Raw genomic sequence first — 23,284 nt, forward strand, 5'->3', positions numbered from 1 at the left:
TGATTCCAGGGTCCTGGGATCGAGCCCCGCATCGGGCTCCCTGCTCCGCGGGAAGCCTGCTTCTCCCTTTCCCATTCCCCCTGCTTGTGTTCCCTCTCTCTGTCTCTCTCTCTCTCTGTCAAAAAATAAATAAAATCTTAAAAAAAAAAAAAATTCTATTAAAGAGGTCATTCTTTTCAGGAATATATTTTCTGGTACTTTTAAAAGAGTCAATTTAGCTATAAAATTGGATCTCATATAATCAGTCACTTGCAGTTAACAGCAGATACAATTTTGGCTCATGAATGCTTGTGCAGGGGTGCAAGGAAGGAATATTAAAACTGCTATTTGGCCCTTCCAAAAAAACTTACAGGTTAAATTTTTTCTTTAAAAATTTCAAATTGTCATACAGTGAAATTGACTCTCTTCATTTGGTGTAGAGTTCTATACATTTTTAACACAGGATTTAGCACATGAATAGAGTGATGAGGGTACAGAAGACTTATGGCCCTGCAAGACTGCCTTGTGCTAGTTATAATCACCCCTACTGAGAGGGCCCGAGTACTTACCACACTAGAAGTATAATTCCTTCCTTCTCTGGGAACACTTTAGTTTTTTATTTAGACTTACATAAACCCATTATAAAACTCAGTCATCTTCATAAGCCAGTCAGAACAGAACTTTAAGAGAATTTATTAATCTCTTGATATCCTCCAGAGGTAGGCAGACATTTCCTAGGAAATGTTTCATACTCACACCATGGAAGAATCTTACTACACTCAAGCAAGCTAGGGAACTTCAGGGTAGCCCTTCTGTGCAGAACGTAAGCCATTCTCCCTGCAGTTGGCTTTCAGGTCAGTAACTTAGTCTGGATACAGAATTTATAAGATAGGTAACCCCAAGAGCCCTAGGATGTATTTTCCTGTTCCATATGTGTTCTTTTCTGAAACACTTATTGAGTCAGGCTGTGGGTTAAGTAGGAGCTCAATTCCAAGTTTTAAAACTTTTATTAACAGAACTTCCCTCACGTGTTAGCCTGGCTTGTTCAGAGAATGGGAAAAACATCATACACACAGAACCCTTCAGACTGTGTAGTAATCATTGGAGGTCATGAATTTGCAGACAAGACAAAGGTGGGCAGTATTCCCATTCATAATGTCATTTCTATATACCTTAAGGCTCATTTATACAACTGTAATACATGCTAAGTCAGGCCTTAGAAGTTAGAGTTCGTTTGCTGTCTGGGACATACAAATCAAGTTTAAATGTTTTAAAACCATCCAAAAATTTACTTCCCTTTAATGATAAAACTTTAAAAATTAGATATTCCTGTAGTATGGTCAAATGGCAGATCCCTGTGCTCAATAAATCTATTACTTTACTTCTGTAAAGAGAGGGAAGCTAGGTTTTCCTCACTGTGGTAGATTGCAAAAATGGTCACACGTTCTTCCTGTCAGTGAATGCACGCAGTATTATTGTAGTGTGACTTTGTAGTTATTCTCAGTAAGAGGTGGTCTGTTTCATGACAAACTTTGGCCACTGGGACATTAGTATATGCAAAAAGAGCCTTAAAAAGCATTTATGCATTGGGGCTTACAAGCTTGATGCTCTGAGGAACGCTGTGACCACCACCATGTGAATGATCTGGGTTAACCTGCTGGGTGATGAAACATGTGACCAAGTCATCTGTCTATCCAGACAACAAGCTAACCCCCAGACATGTGAGTGAGGCCGTCTTAGACCGTATAACCTCAACTGCCTGCAGAGATCAGCTGTGTTGACTTAGGTCAGAACCACCACCCAGCTGACCCAGAGAATCATGAGAAATAATAGATGTTTGCTGTTTTAGTTTAGTTTTGTTAAATTTTGGCTGGCTTATTATGTAGAAAAGCTGATCTATGCACAAACATACAAATACACAGAAAATTGGTAGCAGTTTTCTGCTGTGAGTCAAAAGGAAGTGTAGATACATACCGAACCAACTCCTGAAGGATAGATATACACAAGACAATTTGAGGATTCCTTCTAAAGTCAACAAAAAATAACAGCAATATATGATGTAAGCCTGGACAACATTCTCAGCCATGTGATTGAGACTGTCCTATAGCGTTAGTACAACTATAGTTTCCATGACCTGATTGTGAGGAAATGGGTCCTTTAGTCACCAGAGAGTTTCTGAAATCGCACAACACTGAACAAAACTAGGTGGCATCTTTTTGGCACATGCCATTGGTGGAGAGGAATCAGATGGTGATTCAGACCAAAATAAGCCAGGTCAGGTGTGAACCAGAAAAAACCCAGACAACCAGGTAGTCATGAATCAGAACTAATGGAAAAGAGACACCGAGCACAAGCTCTGTTGCTGCCTGGCAAAAGGTATGTGAAGTGTATACTTCTCTGGCATGGTATTTTGTGGGCTTCAGTGGCATCTCAGTGGAATGTCCAGAGAACCATTTTAAAAAATTTCAAATGGTAACTGTTACAGGCCATTTTGATTCCCAAGTAGAGCTTTATTGGAGTTTTTCGATCAACTGGATTCCTAGAGTAAATAGAGAATGTTATATTAATACTTCAAATTATTAAATTTTATCTGACGCTTGACAGTTACTATCTGATAATACTTCAGCTAGTTTTGATAAAAATTTTTGTTCTGGTAATGAAAAAAATATACCAATCTGAATTTATTACAGGAGGCATAACTTTTAAGATAGAGCAATAATTTTTGGCTTGCATCTGAATACAAGTCTTTCAGAAGTATACGGTTTTTTTCTGGGCTATGATATCTAATGGGTCCCGTGATGGGTGGGGTGTAAACATAAATGTCAGTTTCACTTTTTAAAAAGTTGGTCTTCTGGGAATATATTTATTGAATAGTTGCTTTTTCTTTTAATATAGCCATCTCTAAATTTTGTATCCAATATTTGAGATCTAAGGTCTTTACAAGACAGTTTATTAAGCTAATTGAGTTAGCATGTAGGAAGATCATTTGTCTTTGTTGCTGCTATTACATGCATGTAACCATTATTTCATATATTTGACTTGGAGAATATTAGTGTTATACAGAGATATTTACTTGAATTTTGTTTAAAGAGACAGCTATTGGAGGAAAGAGAAGAATATGTAAGCAAACTGCAGGTGGAACTTGAAGAAAAGTACCAAGATATCCTTATGATGGAAAAGAACAAGTGGCTGAAAGAACAAGAAACTGATATTAAGCAGCAGGTTGAAAATGAAGTGATGTTAGCCAAATCACACTGGGATGAGGAACAGAAAGAGGTGTGGGTTAAAATTTCTTTCTAGTCACCGTGTTTAAAAAATGTAGTATTAACTGTTGAGAGACAGTTCTTCCTGAAGAGACATAGTTTTTAATTGCCAAGTACTTACATAATCATTTATTTCGCGTCTCAGAATTGGGCTATTGACAGCTCAGCTTACACTAGTTTTTTATTTTTTTTAATTCTCCCCCACCGCGCCCCCCCCCCCCCCCCCCCCCCCCCGCCCCTTGACTCTTCAACCCAATTCAGGATATAATGGTTTTTGGAGGAGCACTTTTTTGAATCCTCAAAATGAAACCCACATCTAATTTCATATTGTGGAATGATTCAGGTAACTCCAGACCAATCTATAATAAATAAATAACCTGTACTGTGCATTAGAAGAAAGAAGTAATGACTGGGCAGGCTCAGAAGCTCAAAACATTACCTCTGTTACCTAAGTAGCAAATGAGATTGCTAGTAGTTTTCTAGAAAATTTAGAACCAAATTATGATCTTGAAAACTTAGTTGGAAGTGAGATAAATTTTCACGCTTATTGAAAGGAGATTCTTTTATCCACAAGATTGCTATTAACTGGAGTTGGGACCACCTAAAGGTGGACTAGTAGACCATTGTCCTGTTTTTCAGACTTCCCTGCTTTCCATCCCCCACCCCCCACCCCTGAGAGCAATTCATTAGTCTAGTGCTGGCACCTGAAATTCTTTTACTCGTCATATTTTAATATAAAAATATATATTCTGGAATATATATATGTGTATATATATATATAAAATCTGGATAGCACAAAGCAAATTCTCTATTTTTACATTGTTGCAAATTGTTTTTTAGTTGAATTTGCTAACCAGTTTTTACCAGGAGGATGAGTTGGAGAGCTAATGTTTTTGTGAGACTGTAAGGAAAGCATAAACCATTACACAAGGTTGCCATTTCAGATGCAGCAATACAACCTGGGACTGTGGTAGCCAGGGAAGCAGTTTGAGAACTCTGGATACCCAGAAGGTGGAAAACAGGAAAAGGGCAAAGCTTGCTTTTCAGGAAAAGCCCACTGTTTCACAGTTTTGCCTAAGACTGACTATGCTTGGATCCATCCCAGTACTCTGTTGAAAGTAGAATGTTATCATTAAAACATTCTTCTAATAATGTGTCCCCTTCTTGAATGCACAGTTGACTCAGTAGAATTGAATATCATAACAAACAAGATTCTAATGTGTTCAAGTAAGTAAAACTATTTTTTAGATTGTTCAGTTTTAGGTTCATTAAGTAGATTTAACCCAGTGCCTGCTTTGTGGAAAACCTGGTGTTGATGGAAAAAACACATATTAATAGAAGTTTTCTTCTTTAAAAAAAGAAAAGAAAGAAGAAAAGATTCGTGCCATCTTTGTAGTGGCAGCGTCAGAGCTTCCAGAAAGTTGCATCTTGAGAGCAAGATAGCCTGACCTTATGCAGTATACTTAGATCCTCCATGTGATTTATGTCACGTATATACACAGTAACTTTCAGGATTTACTTGAGAATATATTTTCATTGACTAAGTTTCTAAATCTCATGTAATTACTACAACATTGTCTAGATTGTTTTCTAACACAGCTGTGGTTGCTCTTTTGGCTAGCTATTCTAGTTTTGCTTATTTAAATATTTTTTCATGTGATTTTTCTTCTGAAAACAGATCAGACAAGAACTTACTCAACAGCTTGAAAAGGAGTGGCAGTCTAAGCTGGATCAAACTATAAAGGCCATGAAAAAGAAGACCTCAGATTGTTGCAGCCAAACTGACCAAGTAGCCACCACGGATGTTATTTCCAAGAAAGAGATGGCAATTGTGATAGAAGAACAGAAGCGGAAGATCCGGCAAGATTTAGAGCAAGAGAAGGAGACAGCTGTCAGTGGGGGCTTGAAGAAACTTGAGGTTGAGTTAGAACTCAAATACTGTGAAAATATTGCCAAACAGGTAATATTAACGTTTTATTATTGTAAAATTATTGGAACTGCCTATTAATGAAAACCTGTAAAATGGTACCATTGAACTTGTTCATAACTTTATATTTTAAAAATTTTGTGCATTCTAGGGTAGAGAGCCTCTTATGTTGTTACTAAAATTTTCTTCATTATATTTCCTGTCACAAAGCTGTTACCTCCTTGGTTTTTCTGTGTATTCTTTAAGTTTTCAGAATATTTGCTCCTTTTTCAGTCTAAGCTTTAGGATGCTTGAGGTTAAAGGTGGTAGTTTTACAGCTGAATGAAGCACAATTTCACTATGAATCTTTCGTATCTAATTTTATAGAAAATACTGAAGTAGTTATAGAAAAGCAAACTTAAAGCAAGTAAGATATTTGCCAGTGTTTACATTGAGACTTGCAGAGTTGAATCTGCAGGCGTGCCCCTTAACTGGGACGTTGTCTGTAAATCCCATATCCTGCCAGAAAGCGGTGCCATTGCCTCCCCGTGGACGCACTCGGAAAGCTAGCTCGCTTTTAACTGGGGCGTGTGATTTGGTTTCCAAGAAATGTCATACTGAGAAAAGTATAGCTCTGTATAAATGGAATAAAGAGTTAATATTTTTTTAAATCTGTATTATTATAGTGATTCTTGAATTTTTTGGTTTCAGGATGCCTTTCCACTTTTAAAAACTTAAAGACCCTAAAGAGCTTTTCTCTGTGTGTGTTATATTCTATTTACTGTATTGGAAAATAAATCTGAGAAATTTTTAAAAAACAAGAATACTGAAGCATGCTTGCCATTGGCTGTCAGAGCAGTGAGATATCACATGGCATGTAGCCTCTGGAGCATCGTATTATTCACACATGAAGGAGAGGGAGTGAAAAAAGATAAGGTCTGAATATTATTTTGAAAACAGTCTTGACCTTACAGAGCACCTGGCAGGGTATTTAATCCCTTAGAGGTCCCTGGACCTTAATAAAATATTCTTTATTTTGTATTTACTATTTTAGACCTATTACTTATTATAAACTCTTAATACCTGAAGTAAAGTTTTAAAAAAATATATTCAGCTTTTGATAAAAACTTGGCATTCTGCCTATTTATTAAATTGTTCTGCATGATTTTACAGGGAACCCTTACAGAATGGAAACATAGGCAAATATATGTAATGGTGTCAAGGGCATCTTCAGTCAGTTAAATAATTTCCTGAAATGTTTAAGGTTTGAACAGAGTTCAGAAAATGTTCTGCGGACAGAGAGACATGTTGAAGGGTGCTGTTTTGATGTATATGCAATCACAGATCTTGTAAAGAAAAATAAATAGCATGATGTAGTAGAAAGGAAATATTCATAATAACTTTTTAAGGAATATAAATTTCTATAGAAGCTTTATCTTTTCCCCATATTTTTAACTCCCTGGAATTTACCTGCAAATGTATTTAGCATTTTACAAAACAATTCAGCCCCTTATGTCAGCTTTGGTTTTGTATGTTTGTATGGATATAGGTATGTGTGTGTCTGTGTGTATTTCAAAATAAGGAAAGATTATTTAATAAATTATCTTGTGGTAACCTGTGACAGTTTTATAACCAGATAGCCCTCATAATTCATCAAGTCTTACATTTTTGCCTGAATTGATGTATCCCCCCTCATTCTTTAGTTGCAAACTCAGGATAGACAGCAAGAAAACTTGCTCGGTACTAGGCTATAAACTATATTGGTGCATGCTGGCATGTGTTAATGTGTTTATATGTAAGGCATGAGGACTGTGGATATGGTGGGTGTACCGACTGGACAGCAGCTGACCCCAAGCAGCATTCCTGCATGTCTTCTCCTTTTCCCTAAGAGAAAAAGAAGTTTGTTGGAAATGGCAATTGGTACTTTGTATGAAGCTTTCCAATAATAGTATTGGCCATCAAACATTTATAGATTCCTGCTTCCTGTGGTGACATTTGCATGGGACAGCATGGGAAGTTTCAAACAGAAGGATTAGAATCTACTGTTTGGGGTAAGGTGGAGTACTAGAAGTCATTGTAACTAATGTAGTGCAGTACAATGTGAAATACACATGAAATCATAGTTGCTATTTGCAAATGGGATCTTTGAAATTTTATATCTCACTTTACCTCTTTCTCTTGCAATATCCAATTGCAGGTAGAAACAGCTGTACAAAATGCTCGTCATCGATGGCTGGAAGAAATGCCTGACCTTGCAGAGTATAAAGCACGTGTAAGAGCAGAACAGAAGAAGTGGGAAGAACAACAAGAAATCACTGTGGCCAGACGGGTAAGTGCTCTCCTGGAAAGAAGCTTCAGGGCAGCCTCTCTCCTGACCTCTCATCTTTGTCCTGGGAATTTGTATCTCCTCACAGTGTTATGGAAGGATTAAATACAATCATGCATGTTAAGCATTAGCTCAGAGTCTGGCTGATGATGTCTGTTCTCATCATCAAGATGTTGAGGGAGAAAGAATGTATTTTAGGGTCTTGAAACTCTCATAATCAGGAGGGTAACCTTAACTGTGAAACTAAATCCCATTTGATCTTGCCCTATAGGAGGAATTCAGAACAGGTGTTTATCTGTTTATTAATAGCTGTACAGTATCCTTTTACTTTGTTTTCTGTGCTCTGTCAGTAGTCTTACAATCTTGGAAAATAGCCAACTCTCCTTTCCAGATATGTTGTTTGACCAGAAACAAAATCATTTGCATTCTCCCAATTTATTAGAGTAAACCAATTCTAATCAAAATGCCAATAAACTGAACATGGTTTAGAAATTTGACACAATAATACTAAAATTTACTTGGAAAGGACTAGAAATTTTTTAAATGTTCTGGAAAAGAAATAGTAGTCCAGCCCTAACACATAATAGAATATGTTGGAAAGCGACAATTCAGTGTTGAGTCACAAAAGAGAATTCTTTTTCATTCTGTATTATACAAACTTAGAGATAGAACCAACTATGAATAAAAGCTTAATTGTTTCAAAACAAGGGGATAAGGCATTATTCCATAATAAATAGTCTTATGATAGCCAGATAGCACTTTGGGAAAATTAAGGTTACCCACGCATGCATCACAATAAAGTCTAAGTTGATTAAGAAGTTAAACATTTTTAGGGCAATCCTCTCAGGTCCCCTCTCTCTTCGGGAGCTTTGTACCATCGCTCAATAGACTTTGCTTTACTATCACTCAATAAATTTTGCTTTGCTGCCCATTAAAAAAAAGAAAGAAAGAAAAAGAAGCTAAACATTTTTCAATGAACATATAGAGAAAAGAAATTGAATATTTCAGATCTGTACCATAATTCAATTTTGGGACAACAGACATAGTAGCAAAGATCGATAAAGAGGATAAAATAGGTACAAACATTTAAAACATTTTTGCTTTTGTAATTAAAAACAGTGACAGGATAATAATAAGGAAAATAGATGAATTAAACATGAGAAACGTTAATACTAATATACAATAAGAAAAACAATACAAATTTATAAGAAAAACAAGAATCTGAGGATAAGTACACCAGAATATGGACATACAGTCTTCACAAAAAGTCCAAATAACAAACTTCGGGTGCTATTTTATGCCATATGTCTACATTCTCTCTTAACTGCAATACAAAAAATATAATAGATCACAGTGTCAAGTATATACTGTTCTCCCAATATTACAACCATTTTGGAAAATAATGTGTGTAACAGACATTGTAAATCATTCATATGTCATATTCATAATCTTATTCCACAGATTACTTAAGGAAATAATTCAGCAAGAATAAACTCTTTTAACATTTTTCTTAAGTTGTGTGATAGTACACAGGTGTTCATTGCATTATTCTCTATACTTTTTAGTATGCTGACATATTTCAAGAAGAAATTTAAGAGGGAGAGAGAAAGGAAATAATGTGATGATGTGCATGTGTCTCAGAGCTCAGAAGTCAAGAATAATAAAGTTGGGTAGAATATAGAAAATAAAGTAGTCAAGAGATCTTTCCCTAAGATCACAGAAGACTCGAATGTATGTGAATGCAGAAATACAGAAATGAGAGGACACTGTGTTGCTTCTCAAACTTTAGCAGGCATGAGATTCCCCTGGAGGGTTTGTTAAACGATTCCTGGGCTCTTTTCCTAGAGATTCTGATTTGGTGGGCCTATAGTGAATCCTGAGAATTTGCATTTCTAACAGACTCCTAGGTGATGTGACACTGCTGGTTTTTAGAGCACACTTGGGTGTGAGTAGCACTATTCTAAATAATTATTCAGCCACAAAACATAAGTTAACCTCTTGTGGATCCCTCCTCCAAACCAAAGAAGGTGAGCAAGGGCTACTTTCATAGCATTGGCTGGAGGGTTCTTGTAAGATTAGAGTGATCCATCAAGATCTATAAAAAAAATTTTTTTTTTTTTAAAGGTTTTATTTATTTGACAGAGAGAAAGACAGCCAGAGAGGGAACACAAGCAGGGGGAGTGGGAGAGGGAGAAGCGGGCTTCCCGTGGAGCAGGGAGCCTGATGCGAGGCTCGATCCCAGGGCTCTGGGATCGTGACCTGAGCCGAAGGCAGACGCTTAACGACTGAGCCACCCAGGCGCCCCAAGATCTATAAAAATTTAAAGCTAGTTTGTCCAGAGTCCAGAGTTGTCAAGTTGGTTCAGTGGTTCCTAAATTTAGCTGCACATTAAAAAAACTTGAGGATCTTTTAAAAAATACTGTTGCCTGGCTCCCATCCCCCAGTCTTTATGTTTTAATGGTACAGGGTGTGGTCTGGGTATTAGGATTTTTAAAGGCTTCTCAGGTGATCTAATGTGTGGCAACTATCAGGAAACCCCTGAGTTGCTTAATGCTGTCAAATTTGCTTTGCACAACTTCGTGTGAGAGGATGCACACTTTTGGTGAGGTCAGCAGTTCATCCAGATTCCATGGGATCTGCCACCTCCACCAGGTCACCTGGTAATGATTTTCAGGCATCCACTGTGACAAGACTGCTTTCCCTAACAGCACTCTTTAAACATGTTTCACAATCACTACTGAATTATTCTGCTGGTAGCAAAAGAATTTTGCTGTGAATTCTTTTGTAAAGCTCATCTTAGATGGTGGGTTCCCTTAGTAGATTTAAAATAATACAATTCAAAAATTTTGATTTATGTGCAACTATTCAGGAATACATCATTGAATAAAGGTGTATAACATGTTTAAGAATTTTTTAGTTGAAGGTGTTTGCTAAGATTATATAATACCTGAAAATTTGGGAAACAGATACCTTTTTATTACAACACCCAGAGCATATATACAGATAGTATTGATTACTAGCAATCACCAGTGTCCAGGCCAAGCTTTTGGAGATGCCCGCTTGTTTTAACACTTATATCCTTGTGACTTTTTTGAATTTATAAGAGAGACTCAAGGTCATTATCTAATCTGCACCTTATGTAGATGAAGACACTAAGTACAAAAGAGATTAAGTGACTTTTCTAAGGCCATACAGCCAAAAGTAATAACTACATAACATGTATTGAGTCCTTATCTGCCAGGCTCTGGACTAAGTGCTTTAAATGGATTTTTTTTTTCGTTTGTCATTTATTCCTAACAAAATTCTATCGGGTAAGCATTATAATTGTCCCCATTTTATTAGTTGAGGACCCTGAGGCTCAAAGAAATTGAGGAATGGGCGTGTGGTCCCAGAGCTGGTCAGTTTCCTGCAGCAGTTTGTCCCCAGAGCCTGCTCTGTTAAGCACTGTGCAAGGCTGCCTCAGCAGTCGAAGGTGGGGTTAGAGCTAAGCCTCGGTTTTTTGGTTCCCTAGGACCTTTTGGTTATGTACTATTACTGTCTGTGATCTGCTAGCCTTGTTATTCTGTCATAAAAGAAAATTAGATTAATGAGAAAATGACTTTTTCTGTTTGGTATTATCATTTAATGAACTGTGCTAACCACTGTGCTTCCAGTAAAATGCAATTATGTTTGTCAGCAAGTTGTGCAGGTGTGTGTTATATTTCTAAGTAATAGTAAGATTTCTTTATGAGGCTGCTTTTGCTTCATGTAAAAGATACTTCATTTGTCGTGGGCTTAGGTAAAATTTGAGGCTACATCTGTGTAAAACTAATATGAATTTTTTTCGAAGGTAATTTTGGGTAACTGTATAGTTACATATTTTTGGGGTCAGTTTAAATTTCTAGTTCTTCAAGAAACTGGTGTTTTTTATTTTTTTTAATTTTTTTTTGTAGAAACTGGTGTTTTTTTAAATAACATAAGACATAAAATATTAGGTCATTTAAAATGAAAGAAAGGGGGGCACCTGGGTGGCTCAGTCCGTTAAGCATCTGCCTTGGGCTCGGGTCATGATCTCAGGGTCCTGGGATAGAGCCCCACGTTGGGCTCTCTGCTCAGCAGGGAGTCTGCTTCTCCCTCTCCATCTGTCCCTCCCCCTGCTCGTTCTTTCTCAAATAAATAAATGAAGTCTTTAAAAAAATAAATTAAGGAAAGGATCTTTGAGTATAGTATGAATATATTGTAGGACCAGTGTCTTATCCCAAATAGTTACTTTAGTTTAGTTTTTTAATTAATGAGGAGATCATAAAGAATTTTAAATGTTCACTGTTATGTCTTTTAGATATCATTTGCTATTTCTGAAGCTAAAGAGAAATGGAAAAGCGAGCTTGAAAATATGAAGAAAAATGGAATACCTGGAAAAGAATTGGAAGAGAAGATTTATTCTCTTCAGAGAGAGCTTGAATTAAAGAACGAGGAAGTCCCTGTGGTTGTCAGGGCTGAGCTGGCGAAGGCCCGGAATGAATGGAACAAAGAAAAGCAAGAAGAAATCCACAGAATTCAAGAACAAAATGAGCAAGATTACCGGCAATTTTTAGATGATCACCGAAATAAAATTAATGAGGTGCTTGCGGCAGCTAAAGAAGACTTTGTGAAACAAAAAACTGAACTACTTCTTCAGAAGGAGACAGAATTGCAAACATGTCTAGACCAGAGTCGTAGAGAATGGGCTATGCAGGAAGCCAGGCGGATCCAACTGGAAATCTATCAGTATGAGGAAGACATCCTCACTGTACTTGAATTTCTCTTAAAGGACACCCAAAAGGAACATGTCAGTGGTTCAGAGAACAAGCAGCTCTTGGAACTCGTGTCATCTTGTTCTTCAAAATGGGTGTCTGCCCAATATTTTGAAAAACTAAAGGCCTGCATACAGAAAGCCTTTCAAGATATCCTCTCCCTAGCTATAGAAAATGCCAACTCTGAGTGGGAAAAGGTATGTTCCTGATAAGTGAAACGCGCTATTAATAAACATCAAAGATGATTGTAGAAGTCGCATATGGTCATTTTTCCTTTCTTCATTTTACAGTTTAATAGACGTAAAACTTGAGTTTTTACCAGTGGCTTAACAACTTTTTGTAGTGAATCCAAAGGATTTCATTTCTTTTTGCCAAAAAAACTTTGCTTCTTCATGGTGCCACAAATATGAGGCAGAGCTTTTAGGCTCTAGACCTCTTTTTCCTAAAAAATATACGCTGTTCTTTGTAAGGGCCTGAGCTTTGAGAAACTGAATAACTCTCATTCCTATTTTTGTTTTTTGGGCATGACCACTTCAAGAAATATGCATCGTATTAAACTAGGGTTTCTTAAGAGCTTCTAAAGAGTTTGGAAGCCTATTTCTTGCCCTCAAGGAATTTATCTCACAAAGGCAAAAAATGCCAACCAAGTAAAAAAATATTGTTGTAGAACAAGCAAATAGAAGTATGGCTCACTCAAACAAAACTCTGAAGCCCAGTTTTGTTGGTCTACTAGATCTGTGCATGTAGAATGAGTTAATGGTATTCTTTTAGTTGTCTGAATAGTCTCTGACACCAGCTTTTAGTTTTGGTGGAAGATTGAAGAAATGAGATATGCGTGAAAAATCCAGAATGATATGTAGGCATTGTGATCAGCCAATTTCCACATTTGGAATTAGAGGTAGAAAAGAAAATGCCAATATTATAAGGTTTGAGAAGAGACATAAGAGTTAAGTTTCATTAAGATATCATGATTAACGATTTTCAAGGCCAGGATTGAACATTTGGTATTAATACTTATTGGAAATTTACGAGCTGGTAAAAAAATCTGAGTTCCAGTCCCACACTTGAGGATAACTAGTCTGTTACCTGTGTAGTCATGTATTATAATTGCTTATCTGAAAAAGAAAGTACAAATCTCTCACCTAATTCCTTGGGTTTTGTAGGATATGAATGACACAGCTTGGCCTTTCTCCCTCCTGCGTTTGAGATAGTACAGAATTTTAGATCCAAAAGTTACCTGAAAGATCAGTCTACCCCATCCCAGTTCACCCCAGTTGATACCATTATTCCGATTTCACAAAGATGTGAAAGCAATCAGTTAAGAGTTGTTTTCAATGTAAAAACAACTGGGCAGGATCACTTCCCATGAATGATGCTTGTAATAATTGAAAATTTTTGGAAAAAATAATTAAGAATTATTTATAGTGAGTTTTAAGCATGAGCAATGATGGGAAAATCATGTTATATGCTTTCACGTTTACTTTCCTGAAAAGGCAATCTCTACTACAAAAATCAGGAAAATGTAACACCTTTCTTCTATTAATATATACTCAATCCTGGGGTCTCTGTGTAGGGTTTCTGATTGTGCTAGCAGTGTTGAGATCATCTGGATGACTTAATGTAGCTCACATGTCTGTGGAGACAGAATCAAATAATTTGGCTAAGAACTTAGACTTTTGTGGCTTTTGTTGGGTGGGATTAGATTCTATTCCTGAGAAAAGGGTGGCTTTGAAATGCCTACTCTGGCATTTGTCATAGAAGAATACTTGATCTTCTGCTGTTTGAACAATCCCAGCTCAGGACCTTGAGGTAAAGCAATGATTGTAACCAGTGATGATAAGTTTGCAATATAGGTGCCATAAATATGAAGAACTATGAATTATAATTGATTAAATTTGTCCGTTTTAGAACTGTTTATAAAAATTAAAACAGGAGAAAAATGATCAGTATATATAAAACAAGTCCTCATTAAAATAACTTAGATCAAAAATTTTTAAAAATGGACAGGATACAATCAATTGAAAATGTAGTTTCCATGAAAAGGAATGCCTTATTGGAATACATTAATACAATAGGTCATGATGGAAAAAAGAAAAAAATATCAATGGGAGCAGAATTTTCAAACAAATTTAAGGATGCATGTTCTGTCTTTTCTTACCACCAAAGTCAAGTTAAAACTAAGACAAGAAGGTTGTTGCTCCTGCTTTTCTTGTCATCTTGGCCTTTCTCCAGTTTTGAGTAGAAACTGGAAACCTTGGCTACCTTAGAGTTCAACTTTTATTACTCCCTTTGGCCTCAGCCTCATATCCCCTTGATTGCCTGGAGTTTCCATTTTCTTTATAACTGCTGATTTCTGCTTCTGATGCACATTGTAAGTAGGTTTTCCAATAGCCAGTTAAGAGTTTCTTATAATCAAAATCAAGGCTTCTAGAATCAAGCTGATATGTGGGTTTTAAGTAATTAAACAAGGCAACTTTTTCAAGATCACCTGTTCTGTTCCTTTGGGATTTGGTAGTTGTCCAGAATCTGAAAACAGAGCCGCCTGGGTGGCTCAGTCAGTTGAGTGTCTGCCTTCAGCTTGGGTCGAGATCCCGGGGTCCTGGGATTGAGTCCCGCATTGGGCTCCCTGCTCCATGGGGAGCCTGCTTCTCCCTCTCCTCCCTGCTCGTGCTCTCTCACTCACTATCTCTGTCTCTCTCTGAAATGAATAATTTAAAAAAATTAAAAAAAAAAGAATCTGAAAACACTACCTTAAAAGGATGCCTCACCATGAATGAATTTAGTAGCTGTATTGCCGGAACAAGGACTAGAATACCGAAAGTGTTCAATAAATGTTAGTGAAGAAATAGTCTTATGCAAGATGTTTAGGTTAGCTTCAGTTTCTCTCTCTAACTTTGGAATTCAACTGAACTTCCTTATAAAATGACAGTATATATGAAAGTATTTATAAATGTAACATACTGTATAAATGTAATTTTAAATTTGTGGAAGACAAAAGTTTGATAGTTATAGTTTCTGAGTTTGACCTCTGCTGCAGTAAAAATGTTCTGGATTTTCAAGAACAATTGTGATTTCACATAGTATGTCCTGTGATTTGACCACATAAGCCATTAAAATATCTTAAATTCATATATATATGTGCAAACTGTATCTCTTATCTGTCTCATAGTTGGCCCACCAGACCTCTGTCAGATAATGTTCTAATTCGAAAATTACGGTCATTGTAGACTAGTTCAGAGTAATGACAGTATTCATGTAACACCCTAAGAAAAATACTGGTGATGGTTTAAGCGAGATTTTTTTCAGGCAGTGTTTTCTTTTTATGTTTTTAATACGAGCATTTTAAATGGAGAATTGTGTAAAGATTTTTACATGGCATTAACTATGCAGATACTCTCTTTCAGAGAAATATGGCCAAGATCTCTAAGGATCCAGCCACAGAGGTCACTGGCAGAGGAGACCCTGGAGTCCTGGCAGTCCATCCTGCACCTACTTTTGGATGCTGTGCTCAGGCCTTGGCCTTGCAAAAAACAGAAGCAGAAGCTGGTAATGGGATTTTATTCCTACTGGTCTTTGTTACATCCGTACTCACAGTTGCAGAGGGTTGCTCTGAGGATAAAAGGAAAAGATGTGTGCAGCTTTTATGAGTGAACGAGTGGGTAATATTACTCCTACCTAATCTGTGTCTTCTCCCTAGATTTCATTTTGCATTTAGGAGATGGGGATACTTTAGACCCTCTTAATTCTATCCTTTCATGGTCTTCCCTCCATTCATAAGTAGGTCTTATTATAAGGAGAATAATGAGAATTTTAATAGAACAGTCATGTTTTTATTCCCTGGCTTTATTGAGAAATCGCGGGTTTCACATAAAAGAATTGCCAAATAACTGGGACCTTTTTGTTCATGTTATTGAAGCTCATTTCAACCATTTTTTAATGGAAATCTTTCTGATGAGGTGTTCTCAGATTTGTGAGTTTCTTGAGGGCAGGAGCAGTGTTTTATCTCTTCCTCTCCAATACATGGCAGAGTGTGAATGGCACATAGTTTGTGTTCCTTGAACATTTGGTAAATTAATAGCTTAATGTTCCCATAATGACTTACAGTTGTTATTATGAAAAAGGATTATTGTATTGTACTGAAGCCCCTTGACGTATTCAGAGCTCACTGAAGAATATTGACTGGGCTTCTATTGCCTAGTCATTGAAAATTCTGAACCAAGAACTGACATATCCTTTATTAGCTCCAGTCCTTTTTAAGATACTGATCTCTCACAGCCTGCTCCTTCCCTCCACATACAAACACATACCCAGTCTTTCTGTTTCTTCTCTGCTGTGTCTGTTGCGACCTGGGAAAGAACTTTGAATTGCCAGAACAACTCAGATGTACTAGGTTAATAATCTCAGTTTCCACAATTTCTAATTTAATAAGTAATATTACCAGAATTTTAGAGAATCTCTGCCTTTCCTAAGAAGTCAGTTGACTATTTTCCTGATCATCCATAGGCCCTTTTTCCTCACTTCTAGATTCTAGGTGGTTGAGAAGCTCTTATTGTTCATTAGGTGTATAGGAATACTACCTTAATTTGTATTTTGTTTCTTATTTTTCACTGTCATTGTATATCGGTTGTTTTTATTTGGAATAACCAGAGATTTTTTTTTTTTTTTTAATTTATGAAATGGGTAGCAACAAGTTTTAGATATTATTTGGCTTTGGGAAGTCCTATCAATATGAAAGGAATTTGTTTTTACGTAAGACAAATCAGACTACAAAAGGATTTTTCTTTCTTCAGTCTTTTTTCTCTAAAAACAAACACATTAACCAATTCATTAGGAAGGATTAAATAATCCAAAATATATATTAAGTGCTGTAGTCCTTTATAATATTACCACCAGAGAGTACCATTGTTAACTATTTGATTATAGTCTCCTAATATCTTACCATTTTTTAAAGTAAGTTAAATGATTATGAGATACTTGATACATGCAAAGACAATATGTGATGCACATGTAAGTTATGAAGCCTACCACCCAGGAGCCCACTCTTTGACTTAAGAACTAGAGCGTCACCAGTACTGTTGAAGACCCCTGTGTGTTTGACCACAGTCCCATCCCTATAACTTCCTTACAATCCAAGGTAACAAATATTCTGATTTTTAAAAATTATTCTCTTGCTTTTCTTTATGTTTTGACCAAATACAGGTATCCTGAAAAAGCTGTTGTTTTGTCTCCTAACATTATAAAAATGTAGTGTAATATTCATTGTAGTCTTTGTAACTTGCTTTTTTCCCCTGGTATTTGTCTATGTTAATGCATGTAGCTCTAATTGCTGTGTAGTGTTCCATTCTATGAATATACTATAATTTATTCTCTTGTCAATGGACATTTGCCTGGTTTCTAGTTTTACAACAGTGTCTTAAATGAAAAATATAAATACCATGTATGATACCAGTGTGATGCTTCATTAATTCTTTGATGCCCATGGACATAAAATGGCACCATTCAGAGGAAACTGAAGTCAGGAAAGAGCTAAGAATAATTCTGCTGAACCAATGATTTTACATCAAATTTTTGGGTACTGGCTTTTGAGCCTGTGCCAATCTGTGTCCCCACTTTATTTTATCAATTATATTAATAGTAATCACCTATTTTTTGTATCATTTTTGATATTATTTAAATTTTACGAATTCCGTATATTACTAATAGCAATAGCTGTTATTTATTGTATGCTGCTCTCTGCCAGGTACTGTGCCCCACATATTTTATACATTTGTACCTCCTGATAGTTTTAAATATTTTTTTCATTTGGAGACAATTTCAAACTTACAGAAAAGTTACAAAAGTAAAAATAGTTGCAAGTAACACTCATCTGTCCTTTACCTAGATACATTTGTTGATAACATTGTATACAGTTTTATGCTCTTCTGTGTGTATGTGTATGTGAACATGTCATTTTCTTTCCTGAACCATTTGAGGATGTTATATACATTGTGCCCTTTTACCCCTAAATACTTCAGTGTGTATTTTCAAAACACAGGAATTTTTTCTTTTATAACTTTGGTATAGTAAATTAAACATTTGATGAAAATACTGTGTCAACCTGTTTGTATTCTAATTTTGTCAATTGACCCAATAATGTCTTTCATTATTCCTCGCCCCCCCCCCCCCCCACAGTACAGGAATCTGTCCAGGCTCAGGTATTACCTTTAGATGTCATGTGTCTTTAGTCTCCTTTAGTCTAGAATATTTCCATAGCCTCTTTTTGACTTTTATGACATTGACATTTTTGAAAGGCTTACTCTCCCCTCTCCCCACCACTCCACCCCACCTCCAGCTTTCGGTAGAACTTACCTCATTTTGAGTTTGTCTGGTGTTTCTTCATAATGAGATTCAGGTTGCATTTCCTTGGCTGGAACGCTGCATAGGTGATGTCTTTATCACATGTGGAGGTGCACAGTGTCCATTTGTCTTTTATTGGTGAAGTTCATTTGAGCACCTGGTCACGGCGTTGTTCATTTTCTTTTTTTTTTTTTTAAACTTTTTTTTTTTTTTAAGATTTTATTTATTTGAGAGAGAGAATGAGAGAGAGCATGAGAGGGGGGAGGGTCAGAGGGAGAAGCAGACTCCCTGCAGAGCAGGGAGCCCGATGCGGGACTCGATCCAGGGACTCCAGGATCATGACCTAAACCGAAGGCAATCGCTTAACCAACTGAGCCACCCAGGCGCCCCTGTTCATTTTCTTCAGTGGTTTCCTCCCACCTCACAACTAAAAAGCAGTCTGTGGGGAGACACTTCTAAGACCATGAAAATGTCCTTCTCATTAAACATTTCCCTTATATTTAGCAATCATTGATGATGTTTGTCTGATTCAGTCTTTACCATGGTGGTTGCAAAATTATAATTTTTCTAGCTCTAGACTTCCCTCTACTTTTACCAGTTGACACTAGCATGTTGTTATAATCATGAATCGTCCTGTTAGTTTGTGTACTCATTTGTTTATCTTTTTGTTTATTTATCAATCTGTCCATCAATCCATCTACCTATTTACCTATCAACTTAACCTACTTACCCATCTATCCATCCATTCCATTATGGGTAGGATTATTGGTATGGCTCATGAATTCCTCTTTTTTTTTTTTTTTAAATATTTTATAATTCATTAGTAAACTTAGTGTTCAAATTGCCCCATATTCAGCTACTGGAGCCCTTTCAAACTGGCTCCTTTGTCCTTGTGATGTTCCTGTATTTTTCAGGAATTTCTTTCTGGCATTCATCTTGTAAACACCCTGTCCCAGTACTGGAGTTAGCCATTTCTTGAAGATCCTTTGTTCCTTTTAGTGGGGAATGGTATTCAATACTAAGAGCTGAACATCATGTATCATAGCAATTTTTTAAATGGATGGTATTATTTAATTTTACATAGTAAAAAACTAAGTCTCAGGTTATATAATATACTCTGAGCCACACTGCCAATAAATAGTATAAAGAAGATTTAAACTCAGATCTCTCTCTCTTAAGCATCACATTCTTTTCAGTTGCACTGTTGACTTTCTTTAGTCATGTCACCTGGTTTCCTCCGTTCCTTCATTCCTGCATTCCTTCCTTCCTTTTTTAGTTTGTAGTCTAAATTGATATAAAGGTTTGCTATCATTTAATTTTTGCAGATAAGAAAAAGATCCTTGAAATTAAAGATTCATCCTGTGGACACTGCTTCCAAGAACTTGAAAAGGCAAAGCAGGAATGTCAAGATCTGGAAAGAAAACTGGAGAAATGCTGTAGGCATCTTCAGCATTTAGAAAGAAAGCACAAAGCTGTAGTGGAAAAAATTGGAGGTTAGCATTTAAAGTAGGACTACTACCGGTATAAATCTCTTTGATCCTTGAAATGTTCAAATGTGACATTTTAGTTAATGTAGGCACCGATTCTCTTTGAGGATTAATGTAAACTAATTTGGACCTTATTTTTACTGACCAAATTATTATTCCTGAACTACAAAGAGGAAAATTGGAGCTCTGATTAAAAGGTCACATTCCTTTCTTCCTTTTTGGATTGAATAGATAGTGAGTGCCCAGTATGTGTCAGGCAGTGTTCTAGGCTCTAGGGACACAGCAGTGAAGACATTAGACGGAATTCCGGTTCTGCAGTAGATGCGCAAGACTCTGTTTCCTTCCTTCCAAGAAGCTTATCATCAAGTGAAGAGACCTAAAAACAGATTAATAAATAGTTGCAGCACCGAGTGCTCCTGGCAGTATGCTCGTGTACACTTGGCAGAGAGGATTTGAGTGAACTCTTCCTCCTATCTGAGTTAAGGAGGGCTTGACTAAGCCTTGAAAGATGAAGGTATTTGCCAAAGAGGACAGCATTCTAGGCAGAGGGGAAAGCTGTGCACGAAGACATATGGGCCTGGTCTGGCATCCTTCCAGTCCATTCTTCACCGTGCTGTCAGGGAGATTATCTGGAAGGGATAGCTTCTGCTATCTTCTCTTGCCCTTCTGCACCAGGGAGGCTACTGGGCTTCTGAGGCCGCTCCCTCTTACCTTTTACTAGTCACTTATTTCCTGTGCTCTCTACTGTGTGCATTTGAAATACTCAGATTGCTGAGCTGGTCAGGAATTGTACTGCTGGACCTTGCATACAGTTTTGTCACTCTGCCCTATACCTTATCCTTTCATTCTCATTTGGCCTAACTCTTCCTCACCTTTAGGGTTCAACTGAGAAAGATGCCTTATCTGCAGATCCCTCCTTGATTTTCCCGTCTGGGTTATTCAGGCCACTTCTGTGTGGCCCCATAGCTGTCTTGGTTCCTACTCTTTTACCATTCTGTATTTAATTTTTTGGTTACTTGCCTGATACCCTTTCCAACCTATACATTCCCTGAGAATGAGGAATATGTTTTATGTTGTTCATCATTGTAGTCATGATGCCCTTTTTTGACTGAATGAAGGGTTGAATGCAAGGGTCCCAAATAATTGTGTGATCCAGAAAAAAACAGACAGATAGGTTCACTTTTTTTCTACATTTTAACTCGATTGCTTGCCTGGACAGCAGTCACCTCCTGGCTCTTTCTGCTTCCAATCTTGTCCCTCCAAGGCTTTCCCCATCAGGCAGCTCCAGTGACCTTTTAAAAAAGTAAATTGGATCATGACACTCTCTTGTTTAAAGTCCTGTGGCTTAGCTGGCCCTCAGTAGGAAATGCAGACACTTTATCTAACATCATCTAAGAAGCCTTTCATGATGCAGCATCTGCCAGCCCCTTAGCCTTGTCTTGCCCCAGCCCTTTTATTCTCTCATAGGGCCAGAGCATGGATTTCATTGTCTCTTTTCTCTTGTCTGTTTTCATCTCCATTTACCAAAACATCTGTCTTCCCATCCTGATCACATTGCCTGGTTAACTCCTACTCCTCCCTCTCCCGGTGCATTGCTTCCGTAGGGAGGCTTTCCTAACCACCCCAGACTTGGTTAGCTTCTTCTGTTAGACATTACCCACAGCTCTAATGATTTTTCTAACGTTTATCATATCATCCTTGTAATTAATTTTTGTCTGTATTGTCCTTTGGAGTGTAGCCTTGATGAAGACAAGGATCAAGTCCTGACCGAGCACTTAGTGCACAGTACCTGGCAATATAGCACACTCGGTAAATACTGTTGACTAAGAGGAACCACCTGCTTCACTCCCACCTATACTGCTTACCAAGTCTGTTAGAGATAGATAATCATTATTCTAAGGCAAGACAGGATTTTAAGAATTTTGAGAGAAAAATTTGAACAATTGTAATTCCCATGGTGATGGCTTCGCTCTTCGGTAGAAGCCAGAAGAGTAAATGAGCTATTTGTAGCTCTTGAAAAATTTGATGGAAATCAAGAATATTTGTTTTACATAATAAAATGACAACAGCAGCTAGATAAGATTATTATTTATAAATAATATTTAACACCATACATTGTGATCATAGTTATTCTGCATGGTGCTTTTTGAGGCTATCTTCTGTAATTCATAGACTTAGAAATAATCCAAGAAGTTGGTACTTAGCTCAAAACAACGGGCTGATAAAAGGGGTCGGGGTCAGAATTAAGTCATTTGGTAGTTTGATTTCAGTGTTTGTCTTAACGTACGTCTCTTAGTTGATAATGTTTTTGCTATTATGGTTGCTTTTTTGTTAAATTCCGTTTTCTACTGTGCTGGTAGCATTTGTTGAAAAGTGGTGGAGTAAGGGTGAGTGATTTAAAAATATACAAGTTATGTCTAGGAGGAATAGAGTGGCTCATTACTCAACTTACAGGGTGTGTTGAGAGGGTGGCGTGGTAGGAAACATGGTGTGTCCTGTTCATGGTTATTAAACACTGGTATTGCCAGACTTTGTATCGGGTGCTGTGCACTTATGATTTTACTTCTATTATCTTAAAGGTAAGTAATACTATCTCCATTTAACATATGAAAAAACTCAGGTTCAGAAAGCGTAAGTAATTTGCCTAAGCTCATTTAACTGGTAAAGAAGCAGAGCTAGGATTTAAACCCATGTCTCTCTCACTCTGAAATTCATGCTTTGTCCTCCATTCCATATGGACGCCATTAGTCTCCTCATCCTCTTTTCAGAAGTTCAAAGAATTGAAAATCTTACAATAATTGTGAAAGTGGTATCTATTTAATCTTAATTTTCTTTTTATTTTGTATAGCAGTGCTTGTTCAGTGATCGTATGTATGAGCATAGACTGTACCAGGATCCAGGAGGAACATGAAAATGGAAGACCCAGTATGTTTCAACAGAGCTTCAGTCTAGCTGGGAAAAAATAGATGCATGTGAAACAGTTGGAAGCCTATTCCAGGGCAGTGTGTAACCCAGAGCAAGATGTGGATGTAATACAGTTTTTAAGTGCTGAGAAACCAGAACAGGGAGTGGTCAGATTAGCACTCATCAGGAAACGAATGACACAGGGAGCAACTGCCATTTGCACAATCTCCTCTATAAACATTTGCACTGGGAATTTCGGGGAGAGGAAGACTGAGGGGGAAAAAACAGATTAATTGACCAATATACCATTA

General features: G+C 37.0%; 1 protein-coding gene across 1 annotated transcript in view; it reads left to right on the forward strand.

The window, feature by feature from the left end:
- Window positions 1-23,284, forward strand: part of CEP152 (centrosomal protein 152) — an 87,690-nt gene that overhangs the window by 53,903 nt on the left and 10,503 nt on the right. Inside the window, exons 18-23 of the mRNA XM_036075964.2 lie at window positions 3,070-3,255; window positions 4,921-5,202; window positions 7,346-7,477; window positions 11,793-12,443; window positions 15,651-15,792; window positions 19,908-20,075. Of these exons, the coding sequence (XP_035931857.2) occupies window positions 3,070-3,255; window positions 4,921-5,202; window positions 7,346-7,477; window positions 11,793-12,443; window positions 15,651-15,792; window positions 19,908-20,075 (1,561 nt within the window). The remainder of the gene's footprint in view (window positions 1-3,069; window positions 3,256-4,920; window positions 5,203-7,345; window positions 7,478-11,792; window positions 12,444-15,650; window positions 15,793-19,907; window positions 20,076-23,284) is intronic.

The sequence above is a fragment of the Halichoerus grypus genome, chromosome 8 (genome assembly GCF_964656455.1).
Source record: "Halichoerus grypus chromosome 8, mHalGry1.hap1.1, whole genome shotgun sequence".
NCBI lineage: Eukaryota > Metazoa > Chordata > Mammalia > Carnivora > Phocidae > Halichoerus > Halichoerus grypus.